Source organism: Centroberyx affinis, unplaced genomic scaffold (genome assembly GCF_046629955.1).
Source record: "Centroberyx affinis isolate AG114_WGS23_722 - 3 ecotype Tasmania unplaced genomic scaffold, CSIRO-AGI_Caff_v1 ptg005445l_1, whole genome shotgun sequence".
In the NCBI taxonomy this organism is placed as follows: Eukaryota; Metazoa; Chordata; class Actinopteri; order Beryciformes; family Berycidae; genus Centroberyx; species Centroberyx affinis.
The window spans coordinates 360,001-374,290 of record NW_027282725.1 but is presented as its reverse complement, the minus strand read 5'-3'; the positions used below and the strand labels follow the sequence as shown (position 1 = coordinate 374,290).

The 14,290-nt window shown below is 42.2% G+C and overlaps 1 protein-coding gene across 1 annotated transcript in view; it reads right to left on the bottom strand.

Moving 5' to 3' along the window:
* The window catches only part of ctnnd2a (catenin (cadherin-associated protein), delta 2a), a 241,785-nt gene that overhangs the window by 142,369 nt on the left and 85,126 nt on the right, over positions 1-14,290 (bottom strand). Inside the window, exons 3-6 of the mRNA XM_071546768.1 lie at positions 13,348-13,382; positions 12,190-12,294; positions 7,438-7,610; positions 544-598 (exon numbers count right to left, since the gene is read on the bottom strand). Of these exons, the coding sequence (XP_071402869.1) occupies positions 544-598; positions 7,438-7,610; positions 12,190-12,294; positions 13,348-13,382 (368 nt within the window). The remainder of the gene's footprint in view (positions 1-543; positions 599-7,437; positions 7,611-12,189; positions 12,295-13,347; positions 13,383-14,290) is intronic.

The following is a 14,290-nucleotide window of genomic DNA, read 5'->3' as shown; positions in this document are numbered from 1 at the left end:
TTGTCAATAAAAAAGAAGACCTTGTTTATAAAACCAAACTAGCTGGAGGAAAAAATTGATATATATATGATGGAGAAATGTGAACAAATGGATTTTGTTCTGGATTTTGTTCTGGTTCTCGCTGTCTGAAACTATCCTGGGCCCCAAACCCAGGAGGCGCCAAAGAAGGGAGGCAAGAGACAACAGGGATTATGAAGCAGTAATTATTGGCCAAAGTTTGTCCTGGGCTGTGAGAACACTTAAAGAATCACAGTTCTGTTCTATTCCACATCCAACCAACATATGAAAACATCATACCTGTGCAGAGCTTAGTTAAACCTGACCTACAGCCTCACACAGGCATTGAAAATGGTCCTGCAGTAGCAAGGTTTTTATTCCAATTCTCATACCTGTCTGTCAGTGTCGCCCAACGTCATCTCTGTGTATCTACAGTGTTTTATGCTATGTCAGACTAATGTATCATAAAGAAAATACATCTCCATGGAGGGAGACAGAGGAGAGGAAGAAGAGGAAGAGCAGGAGGAGGAAGAGGTGAGCCCTTACCTGACCCTGCCCCACTTTGCTGCTGTTGCTGCTGGGCCACACGACTAGATGTCACCTGAGGAGAGGAGAGGAGGGGAGGGGAGAAAATAGAGTAGAAAGTGGGGTGGGGGTTGGGGGTGGAATGATGGAGGAAGGGAGCCATGGGAGGGAAGGAGGGATGGATGGAGGGAATGATTGGTGAGAGAGAGTGTGAGGGGGGGGGGGCAGAAAGTTGGGAGGAAGGGGGGGAGGGGGAGACATAGAGTTGAGAAAAGAGGGAAGAAGAGAGAATAAAAAAACTGGTGACCATAGATCTAGTGTGCACAATGAGTTCAGAGACTTTGAGGAGCCCCAAATGAACCCAGAGCAGCTAGTAATGAAATCCCCACAGAAAACGCAGGGGTGATTCAAACAGACTCGAAGAAGAAGAACCTGAACTCATAGGAGTTCAGTCGGCTGAAATCACTACTCATAATGACTTGCTGGGGAGGTTGGAAAAAGTAGAGAAAAATATTGTAACAGTCTAGAGCACATTAATATCTTGGACATTCATCCTCAAGTAAACTTAAACATTCATGAATAATTCAAAAGGATATGTTATTAAAATCAGACAAAAGTGTTGGGACAATGCCCTTAAGTCTTCTTTGCTGTTAACACAGTGTGATATGTACTTTATATTGTAAAATAATGTGAGGAAAAAGATTAGATGATCAAATTTAAATCGGCAGTCTTTATTGGTCTCCATTTTGAGCCACATTTAAAAGATGACAGCTGTAAGAAATCTAAATTTTAGCTCTTCAACTGTCCCACTACCTAGGTTTTCAACTGCATTGCACTGATTTCCTTACAGATGAAAACATAGTACCCTTACAACTGAATGACTGACACTGAATGACTTTCTTAATCACCATTCGGAGCCATGTGTCAGTGTGTGACACAAAGTGAGTGTGGGAAATGGCTTCTTACCACACATCAGATGCTGCTCTATCCTAATATATTCTACCCAGTCCTCAGAGACTGTAAGGGAGCATATGTCTTTGCTCCACAGAGCCTCATATAGCCGTATGGTGATGGCAAGAGCTGTAAAGGTGATTCAAATACATCATCCCCACCCTAACATGGCCGCATGACGCTGTACGAGGCCACATTATGCAAACACACACAGTCGCTCTGTGACCTTGGAGCACACTCACCACTGTACTGTATGTAGTCACACACAGGTCATCCAAGTACTCGCAATGCTACCTGTTTCTTCGCATTGCAAAGTTAATAATTCTCACCATTTTATACACAGCTACTATCAGGACAGGCTAACAACAATGCAAATATATGTTTAGATTTGGTTCACTGATGAGATATAAAATATGTGGTTTGGATGTCAATCTACACATTAAGTGTAGTTTGTTTGCTAGCCATACCTCTGAGTATGTAGGGCTGGACGATATGGTTGAAATCAATATCACGATAATCATAAGGTTTTTTCTTATCAATATATATCACGATATGGTTCATGTATGCAAAATCACGTTAAATAATCAAATTAATGTTCATCTCATTTTACCCGAATGGTAATGTTAGGTGTAATGTCAAACAAAACAGAAATATTCAAATACTATTCCTACCATACCTCATTTTATGAGAGTTTTCAAGTAAAATTTGCTTGTCATCATCAATTTAGACAGCAGAAATGTGTGTCACGATATTAAAATATCTTCATATCATCACGATATGATTCCACTGAAAGACGATAAACAATAATATTGAATTATCGCCCAGCCCTATGAGTATGTATCTACGACATATCTTTGAGCAATCTGTAATGAAGCAGGCCAATAGGATAACCTCTGATTCTTCTCAGGTACTTTATCCTGAGTACTAGCTAATGAAATCTGGAAAAAGGTATTGGGCCTCTGTCTATTAAACTTATCAACAGGTAATTGGAGGTGCCTGATCTGCCCACTTGGCAGCCCTCTCAGATAGGCTGAGATGAGGTCAGTGATAAGACACACAGACAGACAGCTTGAAGTGTGACATGTCTATGCTTGTGTCTGATATACATTTTAGGTGCTTTCTTTTATGTTTTGTGATTTCTTTGTTATGTTAAGGTATGAATTGTGATATGTCTTTTACCGTGCAGCAGTGTCTCTCTCATCAAGACAAATTTCTTCCAAGGGAGACAATAAAAGTAAACCTAAACCTTAACGACATGTGGGCAGAAATGTACACAAGTGGGTCTTGGTGGCTCAATGGTCTAAGGTGCATACCATGTAACTGTGACGTCCTGGGTTGGAATATGGCCCAGGACCTTTGACACATGTCATCCCCCTCTCTCTCTCTACCCCTGTCTGTCTCCACTTTCAACTCTCTAATAAAGGCAAAAAATGCCCAAAAAATAATCTTAAAAAAAATAAAAAGAAATGCACACATGCACATTGACACATGTGTATACATACACACTGACTGCATACAATTAATCAACCAATATCAAACAGACACACACACAATTTGGAGCAGTTTATGAAGTCTGTATTTGTACTGAGCAGTTTCCAGGTGTGAATGTTTGCAACTGTACAATTGTGTAGAAAGACAGTGCTAGAAAAAGAGCGTGCATGCTCAGCAAATTGTCCCTGGATAAATATAGCAAGACACACACACGTACACAATCTCCCATTATATTCTCAATGGCAGTCTCTGGCTATATTTTCCCCTTTATGATGAGCCAAAGCGAGCCTGCTGAAGACAACAGGCCTTTGGTTCCAGCACTGCTTTGTTTGCAGAGGGTCATGAACACTGATTTATCTCTGGCTGAGTGGATTACTTTCAAACAATCTGTCACATATAGAGGCAAGCAGACTGACAGACAGGGAGATACTGAGACGTGAGGACTGAGAGACTGAAACAAGGGGTGATATATAAGCTATGGTAGCTGTGGTATATATTCTTGACTAACTCAAGCTAGGGTACAAAAACAAAACACGACACACTCTGACAGTTTGTGTGTGTGTGTGTGTGTGTGTGTGTGTGTGTGTGTGTGTGTTTGAGGCTCTAGTTTTAGGTGCCAGATCCATCCTGATGTAAATATACTGCAAGAGAGAAAACCTGACAGAACCCGGGGCTAAGCCCCACAGAGCAGGAATGAATGGGATGAGGGATGGGATATATAAACCTCAAATCAACAATCTTGGATGGTAAATGCTGACAGAATCATTACTATGGCGTAGGACAGTCCAGTCAGTGTTTGTGACTATGAAACACTCCCCTAAAGCCAGAAATCAGAAAAGTGACACTCTAAACTTCATCTATGTCATCAATGGCTATATTTACATGTGTACAGTATTACAGATACTGGCTTCATATCCTGGTTAAGGTCTTATTTGAGAGGCTGTTTAAAAGCACCTTTAATAACCCACTCTTAAATAGACTGTACACATGTACCCAGGCATAAACAGAATTTCTGCCTATCTGTGATCTTTCACCAAAGAGTTAGCTACTGAAATAAGTTACAATTACACTGAAGGATGGAGGATCTGAACCACTTGTACGATTTTCATTCTTGGCTGCATAATATGATCTCTTCAGAACTGTCAACAGCAACCGACTTGCTCAGTAGTCCGCTGAAATCCAGCATCTCACATTTTTTCGACAGCTACCATAAATAAATCACTATTTCAATGTCGTCTCCCATCCAAACAACCAAGAATATTAATGTCTTTCATGATAGAAGGACACAATTCAGTTTCATCTTCACTCCAGAAGTATAGCAGTAGTTATCAAGGCTTACTGCCATGTTTTGACTGAATAATTTTACTCATGCTACTAAAATTGAACGGTATAAATGGGATGTTTGCATGTTTACATGTGTCAGTATCCAGGGCGTTATCGGAATATTCCAGGTACTTTATAAAGGTTTCATATAGCTGGGATTAGAATTTATCATGGGTTATTGTAAATAAGGTATGGTGTTTAAACCGAATGCTTGATTATCTCAAATAGTAATGGAACATAAATGTGCGTGTAAAAGTATTGCATCTTAACTATGTCAGTTGCTGTGCTTTGTGGGTACATGGATAAAGGGATATTCAAGAGTGGGTTATTAAAAGTGCATATAAACGGCCTACCAGAAACCTTAACTGGGATATGAGCCAGTATCCAGAATACTGTGCATCATATTAATATCTATCTATATTTGTCCTCTGTTTTAGTTTAGCAAGTTATGAAGCCAGGTAAGGGATCAAAGGTTGATGTGATTGTGAGCCACAAAACTGAGCTAACCGAGCCTGTTGATCGTTTATGTTACTGGACTGTGTGAAAATTAATAAAAAAGTATTTTGGTTGTGTGTGGTCCGTATTCCTGCATGTGTCCAAACCTGCAGAAGTGCTACAGTCATCAAGATGCGAAGTCAGATGGATATGGGCATAGACTGGTCACTGGGTGAATGAATGAATGAATGAATGGATGGATGGATGGATGGATGGATGGATGGATGGATGGATGGATGGATGAGTCACTGGTAAATAAATGATGGCTTTATGGATGAATTGGTGGCTAGGTGAATGGACAGATAGAAAGCTGGACAGAGTGTGTGTGAGAGAGCTCTTTCCCTTGTCCATACTATCTCGTCTTGCAGTACCGCTTCTTTTTTCCTCCAGTAAGACACTGGATGTTTGAGGTGCCATGTATCCATGCATTATTAAAGCGGGGCCTCTCAGGGTTATAAATACCCTACAGAAGAGCTGCAACATGCTAGACCTCTCACTCTCTCTCACACACAGTCACATATGCAAACTTCACGCACATACAAATGAAATGTGCTCATGCACAAACGTGATAGAAGGATCGCGTAAAAAGCACCGACATGCACACGCACACCCAAGTGCACGTGTACATGCCTGCATACACACAAAGACGAACAAAGGCATGCACGTATTTACACACGTACATAAAGTACATGGGAGCTGCACCTGCCTATCAAGTAGCAGTGGTATGTATAAAGCTATTCAGAAGCAACAAGCTCTGCTGACAACACTGGCCCCATTGCTCTGACAAGCCAAAAACATCACAGGGGACAATACACACAAACACACACGCACCGACGGAGATGGTGAGCAGAGGGGACAGGGGAGGAAGAGGGGTATGAGAGGAGGAGAGGAAAGGAGGACAGGAACACAGCAATACAAGGAAAACAGAGGACAAGAAATACTGTAGAATTCAGAGCAGAGAAAGAAAAAGCTCCTTTTGCCTCCATCTATCTGTCTGTATGTCTATCTGCCTGTCTATCTGTCTGCCTATCTTTCTGTCTTTGTCTCCTGGATTCCTTATTTGTTAAAGGAAGGAATGGGAGCCTTCTCTGAAAACATCTTTGAAATGAGCTTTGGTGTGACTGAGGGGGGAAATGAAGGAATGTGTTTACAAAGACTGATATCACCACCTTCACCTTCTTCCTCTTTCAAGAGACACACACGTACACATACAAAGAAAAACACACACACACACACACACGCACACACAGAAATGCACAAACACACTCGTGCACACACCCACACACAGTGCAAGTGAAAAACTAACCAAACACAGCATATTTTAACAGCCCTTCGCTTTAGAGATGGAATCCTTGGTGAAAAAAAACACGTGTGTGCTTGCTATAGATACATACAAGATATTCTGAAAAAGCTGCGATGCTCTTTTAATAATTATATACTTTATAATTATTAATATAAAATATTTCCCCTGCTTTGAATTCATAACCGCATACAGCAATCACAAATGGAACATTTGCCCCAGACACTGGCAATATCTTTTAATGAAGCACTGCAGTTGCTCACTGATTTAGCAGATGTGTGTGTGTGAGCACATGTACGAGTAAGTGTGTGTGCATGTGTACTACCATTGATAGGTTAAGGAAACGAAAATTGGGAATAATTGGCTCCTGTAGGCTAGAAAGTAATTGGGGGGTTTCTCTCTTCATCAGCACACTGCTGTGATTAATATATGACTTTTTCTCCTGCTTTTTTCTCAAGTCCTTATAAACAAGAACCTCGCTGAGATTTCCCTGTGTGCATTTAATCGTCTCCTCGCTCTGTCTAAAATAGCTCGATTTTTTGACTATCAGCATCATTTTACCTCTCTCCTTCCAAACAGCTTCGGTGAATACATCTGACATAACTCCCTGTCTCCCACTTCTTCCCAAACACACACACACACACACACACACACACACACACACACACACACACTGCACACACAGGATTCCTTGGAAAGTAAAAGTTGGACCAACTGGACTATCCCACTCAAATAAACTAAATTAATGGGATTCTGCATAAATCTGTGCTTATCTACGCCGATCAACTACGCCCAACTGCTATGTCAAACAGTAACAAATCCGTATTCTGTGGGTTAAGCTGCGTAGCCAAAACGGAGCGCACGGCGAGTAAGAGATACATGTAGGTGGAGAGGAGCGGGGGAGAGGGGAAGATAGTGTACGATGAGAGGGGGTAGAGAAATAGATGTTGGCTCAGCTTGTGGTGGGGAAAGCGGAGCAGTGGGGAATCTGAGAGACAGCGTACAGTAGATCCCGACACTGTGCTGGTCCTCGCAGCTCTCCATGTCTGCGATGAGTACAACAAGAGTGCAATGCAGCTGTACTTAGAAACTGCGTGAGCGCTCGCCTCAGCTGAGTTCGCCTCAGAGTCGAAATCCTCTGATGTCAATTATTCACATTCTCTGCCCTGTTAGCCCACCGTACAAACTGACAGGCAAGTTTCACAAGAGCTGACACCAAAGTGAATAAGTTTGCATAAATGGACAGCGAGACCAAAACAGCCCAGTGGGAATTTCTTCCATTGTAATTTTCATCATCATCATCATCATCAGCACTACCACCATCATCATCATCGGTATACAGCAGTAATTCCTACCTGGTTGTAGCTGTGCACGGCCCCCCCAACCTGCCCGCTGCGCTGAGGGGTTGCTGCGGAGATGCTGTCGCTAAGGGCGAGGGTCTGGTTGCTATGGTAGCTGGCAGAGTACTGGAGCGAAGCCTCCGGGGTGGAGTTGAGCTGCAAGGAACTCTGGGAAAGAAGAGCTGGTCCTACCGAGAGAGACAGCAGTGGTGTATTGAGGGTGGGGGGAGTTGAGTAGAGAGAGATATATATATATATATATATATATAGAGAGAGAGAGAGAGAGGGAGTGAAGAGAGAGATTAAGAGTGAGAGAGAGGGAGGGAGAGAGAGAGAGAGAGGTGGGAGGGTGGGGCGTGAAGGGGAGAGATGAGAGGCGAAGAGTGAGATGGGGGAGAGAGAGAGAGCAGCAATTTAGAGCAGACAGTGCAGCAGTGCAGCGCTCCGTGAGTTGGAGATGGCATACATAATTTATTAGCAGAGGGAGAGAGAAACAGAGGAACAGAGAGAATGGGAGGAGGAGGAGGAGGAGGAAGAGAGGGGGAGGATGGGAGGAGGAGGAGGGCTGAAAAGAAGAAAGTTGTAATAGATGGAACACCTAACAACTCGAAACGTTACCTCCCCAAACATGTTAACTTTTACTTTGTATTATCTGCTTGAACAAAAACTCAACAGACCCCTTGTGTAAGACAAAAGGAAATTCATACTTTGGAATGAATCATTTAATTTCGTTTTTTTTCTGTCTGTTCTTGTTAAGTCAGCCACGCAACATATTGGAATATGGCTTCTTATATTTGATCTGCTGTAGTACGCTCAATTTACCTTGCCAACACTTAACAGCCTGAAACGGACGTATCATAAGTGTTCCGTGTGTCTTTTTAATGCTATCAGTACGATCTCAACTTTGCGGGCTATATTTACCAAACTGCCTGAGTGGAGAATGAGCATGGATGTTTTTACTAGGCAAAATAGCAGCAGCAACTTGATTCCTACCAACTGAAGCAGTCGCTGCTGCTGCATCAGTCATTGCCGCTGAGCCACTGGACATCCCTTCTCTGAATCCCATGCTGTGCACATAAACCTTATATTGATTGGGGTTGTGACTGGTCCGGATCGTCATATGGCACTTTTTAAGATGGACAATGTTCCAAACTGTGTGTGGGGCGATGAGGTGGGATGGAGGGAACCGTTACAGACCCCTCGGTGGTCAGTATTACCAACCAATGGCAGTAATACTACAGAGTAAATCTACAGCAACTGTCCCCTCAGGTGGAATCTCCTCACAGCAGTGCGTGTGTGGGGGAGTGTGTGTGGCGTGGTTTTATTGAGAATCAGTTAGGTCTATGACCTGTGCACTCAGCGGTGTGTAAATATTTCATTAAGTTGCTATTCTTACTCTCTCTCTCTTCTCTGTGAATATAAACCTATATAACATCTATGTAATTAGAGTTCATAGTATAAGGAAGACCAACTAGGTCCCAAAGCCCATTCCTCTGTCGTAGCATATCTGCTTTTTTTCTCTTTCCCAATTTTGAATTTCTAAATATCATGAATATGCCCTCATAAAGTCTACAACAAGCGTCTTCCCCAGAGCTCGCTGGCATGTTAGTTTTTTCCCCAAATAACAAAGGCTTCTTATTATTCTTCTCCCATATCTATTTGTTCTCTGACTCTCTCTCTCTCTCTCTCTCTCTCTCTCTCTCTCTCTTCCTTCAGGATCCCTTTCTCTCTGTGAGTCTCTGTGTGCTGTGAACCAAGATCAACTCCTCTGCTTCTCGCCTTCACAAAAGACTTGTCTTTTCTCATCTCGATTCATCCCTTGCTTTTTATGAATTATTAAACAGCACTTTGTGTTACGCAGACTGAGTGGGAGCTCCCAAACTCATCATCACTCAGGCTTGGTGTTTGTTACACTGTGTGTGTTTGTGTGTGTGACACAGTGTGAGTGTATATGTTTGTGTCACTATGCATATGTGTGATGTGTGGCGTGTGCGTGTTGGCTGGTTGGCTGATAGCAAGGTTGGTAGGTGAGTGGGTAGGCAGATGGTGAAATAGTGCAAGTGTGTGTGTATAGTGTGTATTGGAGTGTGTGCATGTGTGTGAGAGTGAGTGTCTACTGTATGTGTATGAGTGAGAGGGTGAGATGAAAAACACTGTCAGTTGTATGGCTTATTTCCTTTCTTGCCTCTATTGAGACTCCGTAGAGTATCCGTCCTCACATGGAAATTGTGAATATTTCACAGGCTCAGTCAAATTAAGCACATCATATTATAACTCAAATCCTCAAAATGCTTTCACACGCATGCACGCATACACGCATACCTTTTCTCCCCTAATAAAAAATCTGAATTTTGTAAAATTAACTTTTTAATGTGTAAGTGCATGCATGTATGTTTGTGTGTGTGTGTGTGTGTGTGTGTGTGTGTGGTGTGTGGGCATGTATTTTTGTGTGCGTACATCTGTCTGCTCTGTCGTGACACCTTACCAACTACAGTATCAGCTGAAAGCAAAAAGCCTCCCTGTTTTGTGCAACCTTTCACTGAAGACAGCGACATGTCACTATTCTACTTACCGCTTAGCTATTTGCAGTGCTCCCATTTGGGGGAAAAAAAAAACATTGAAAGCTATGCTGAATTTATCTGCACCCACACATTGTGATGTTTTTAGTAGAAGCCCATCCGCAAAATGGGGCAAAATGGGAAAAACAGCCGGGTATGAAGCACCCACAATGAGAGTGCTCACAATGAGAGTGCCATCTATTTGGACTCAGATAAGGCAGGAGTGACGGGACTTGGACACTTCCTGCAAACATGATAAGAATCAAATTATCTGACATGTTTTCCCAGCTCTCTGCATGTGTTTAAACATGCAACCTCTTTCTTATCAAAGCAAACCAGGGAAAGCAATTTTGAAGTGCACTTCAAATATTCCAAACCAGCTTTCGGAGTTATATCCTGTCCAGTTTCTGTGTGTAATCACACATCACCCAAAGCTGCTACACACAGTAAAAGCGGACGCATGTGCTACACAGTGGTTTGTCCGGGTGAGGAGTGCATGTGCGTGTGTGTGTGAGCACATTGCATCTGTGCTCCACATTGGCCAGCCCATTCTAGAAGTCCTGGAAAAGGGTGAAGCATATGGGTATGCATGCGGGTAAAGTACCATGCACTCCCCGTGTAGAAATGCACTGAGCAATGCGTACAGTGCCAATTCTTAAAATGCCATCCATTACGGCAATATCAACTATCAAAAAGGTCAGTAGACATTAAGCGAAAATGGGAATGCAGTGTTCCAATACCAATGACCTGCAAAGCAAATGCCAAGCACATTTAGCGAGACTTCACACACAGGCCGCCTCTCAATCATCCTGTGAATTCCTTCACTGGAATACCGGGCCTGGAGGCTGGAGGAGCAGCTTGAGACTGCGTGGTTGTTGGTATGAATCCAGGACCGGCAGGGAAAATCTGACAACGGCGGGATGCGTGTGTATGTGTGGGAGGGGGGAGAATATTTATTGCTGTATTTTATGGGTTGGAGGTCTATTTCTGTTGTGTCCCCACATGAAATGAGTATTAGCAATTTTTAGTGAGCCTGGGATCTAGGCAAGACTACATTTACCAACACTCTCATTAAATTTTGTGAAATGAGCACAAACTCTGACATGCAGATTAGGTGTTACGGACACGATTTATGTGAAGATTATGTTCCTCCACCACAAAAGGATTATGTGACAATAGCATGAACTGAATTATGTGAATTTGAGCTGGGAATTGAACCCAGGTCATAGGAGTTGAAGGCAAATGTATCCACCCATCCACCACCCAAATCTCCTTACACTGACTTTCCACCGCACTATTTCAATGCCAAACTACAGCTGTTTCTAGCATGTTTTCTTTCTCTGGAAAACATGCTTCTCTGGCTTTTCGTGCGCAGAGCATGTATTTGCATATTAAGACATCTTGCTCATTTCATGAAATTTCAGAGGATCAGGGGTGAAATTTACTCCATTTGGGTTCCAGGCAGGAGAAGTTTCATAACCCCTGCTGTGGCTTAGGCCTGCCTCCACTAAACTTGCTTAAGTGGGAATAAAATCTGAATGATAGCTCAGTATTAATACAGGGAATTACTGCACTTGGGCCATATATCTAAAATGCCAGACTAATGAGAGTTTTTCTTCTCTAAGTCTCCAGTGATTTGTTTCTTTCTCTTCTTTCCTTACTGGAAAATAAAAATTATTAATGAGCAATACAAGCTATAACCCTTAAATGCTTAAACACTGGTATCCCACCAGTGCTATTGTTTTCATTTGGATCTCTGGCATTGGAGATGTTTTTTATTTATTTTTTTACATTCATTTTGAGGCTGCTTAAGGTTTGTTTCCATTTCCATATTGTTTGCTTGAGTTAAACAGACCTGGATTTTGACCTACGATGTGTTAACAAAGTTCTGAAAAAGCTAATTTCCCGTCTATAAAATAAAGTCTTCGGGACCAAATGTGAATAAACCCAAATCTAGATGCTAGAATCTAGAATTAATTCTGGATCGTATCTTCAAGCTCCCTGGCTGGAATCCTATTTGTTTGGATTGACAGCTCCATTCTTCTCTGAACCACTAGAGTCGGGTCAATGGCACTAAATGGACTGAAATAATTAAAATGAAGATAGACACTTTAGATTATTAGGATGCTCTTTAGATTATTAGGATGCACTCAGCATCCTCCATCCCCTCCACAAACACACACACACAGATACTGATCAGTTCTCTTACGTTCTCCGCTGTCGAGTATTCCCGATTCCTGGAGGGAACGGATGCAGGAATCCACCAACTCCAAACCTGTGGTCAGCTCGTCCTCAATATCCTTTTGTCCATCCGCTGTGGAGAGGAGGAGAGAGGGTTACAGAGAGACACAGAGAGAAATTGAGAGAGAGAGAGAGAGAGAGAGAGAGAGAGAGAGAGAGAGAGAGAGAGAGAGATCTCGCTGGGCTGTAACCTCAATCTCCTACTCTCACAGTCAGTAAAACCGTACATATTACACCTCGGTTACGAGCTGTGGGACATTTTGATCGTATGCCGGGAAGGACCCTGAAAAGGCTGCCCGGGGAACTGCCTGATTGGAAATGAAGTTGTTAAAAACGTCTAGTCGTGTGTGTGCGAGTACGTGGGTGAGTTTGCGTGTATGTGAAAGAGAGAGAGTAAGAAAGAAAGAATGACAGAGAGAGAGAGTGCTTGTTTGTGGTACCTCCACAAGCAGATTAAGACAAAGGATTAACATTGACCGGCAACACCAACAGTGGCCTTGGTTTGACAACACTTTGACACACTTTGAGATGTGTGTGCGTGTGTGTGTGTGTGTGTGTGTGTGTGTGTGTGTGTGTGCGTTTTCATCTTTGATCCCATGGGTATGTGGTTGGGTGCTTGTCCCCATACATTATCAGTACGTGGGTAAAAATTCAAAATGTTCCTTGAGACACAATTTCCCTGGCATGTCAATCAGATATGAGGCGGATCAGGCTTTGTTGGTGTCTAAAATCTAAATCTAATCCATGGACTCAAGATGTGCTGGAAACATGGCATGCAGACTTATCCCTTTTCTCAGACCTGCCAGAGCATTCAGATCCAACCTAAAACCCTATAGATTTTGTGTGTCAGCGCGTGGTATGCACGATCAATCAAGGTTGATTTGATTTCAAAAACCTTAACGTAATGAATAAGCTTAGAAGTTGCAATTTGTGTAAAGGACTCCCATAATATAAGCCGGTATTGAAAAGGCAAGCAGTATCAGAAAACTTCATACGGCAATACCTCCGTATGCATGGTGTAGTGTATGTGTGTGTATGTGTGTGTGTGTGTGTGTGTGTGTGTGTGGTGTTTGCCCCGCAGCGCGCATGCTAAGTAATGACAAAGAGCATTCATGGTGACCTTTACCTTGGGCGTTCCAGCGAAACTGCTCGTCTGCTGAACTGCAAGAGAAAGAAGAGACGGGAGTTATAATAATAATAATTCCAATACAAATATAAAAAAGAAAAATAGGAACCAACATTATTTATATAGCAGGTATCAAAAAGCAGAGTTTACACAGCACTTCACAAATTACTAGGAATAGTAAAATATATAAAAAAGGAGATAAAACTGGGGACACGGTTCAGTCACATCCAGGTTCTGATTTATAGAGGAATATTTCTGACACTGCCTTAAACCCGCTTTACAGACGTTAAATGAATAGTTTGGTTCCAAAATGAGACATCCACCATGTTCAATTTCTGCACCTTAAAAAAATATGTACAAGCACAATATGTACTTCTAACTTATTTCACTTTCAGATTATATGATGCCTCATCTTTTGCTGTTTAGCTAAACAGTTTGTGGTCTTTTACATAGATTTACCTCCCCATGAACCAAGCACTTTTCTATTCATTCCATCATATTGTACTGAACGCAATTTCCAGTAGCCTTGGTTTCTTTTCTATTCTATTGAAAAAAATCTTGAAAAAGTTTGCTTACAAGTCTGCTTACAAAATGGTTAACATTTTAATGGATGCAGTCCTTTAATGTTTTAAAAACACTGAGTAAAGAACAAGTGATAATCTTTTTCCAAATGGACAGTGTTTTAGAATGAAATCCTATAATTGCAGAGACTGACACACACACAGCTACACATGTATGTCTCTGTATGCGCACACACACACACACACACACACGTACACGTGCACACACACATGCACACACGCTACATTCTTTTGACGACTGTCAATTGATCAGATGTGGGGTGAGGAGAGAGAAAAAGACAAAGACAGGGAGATGGAAACAGATAGGGTGAAAGAGAGAAAGTTAGACAGAGTATTGAGCCGCCTGCTGTGTGATCAATGCA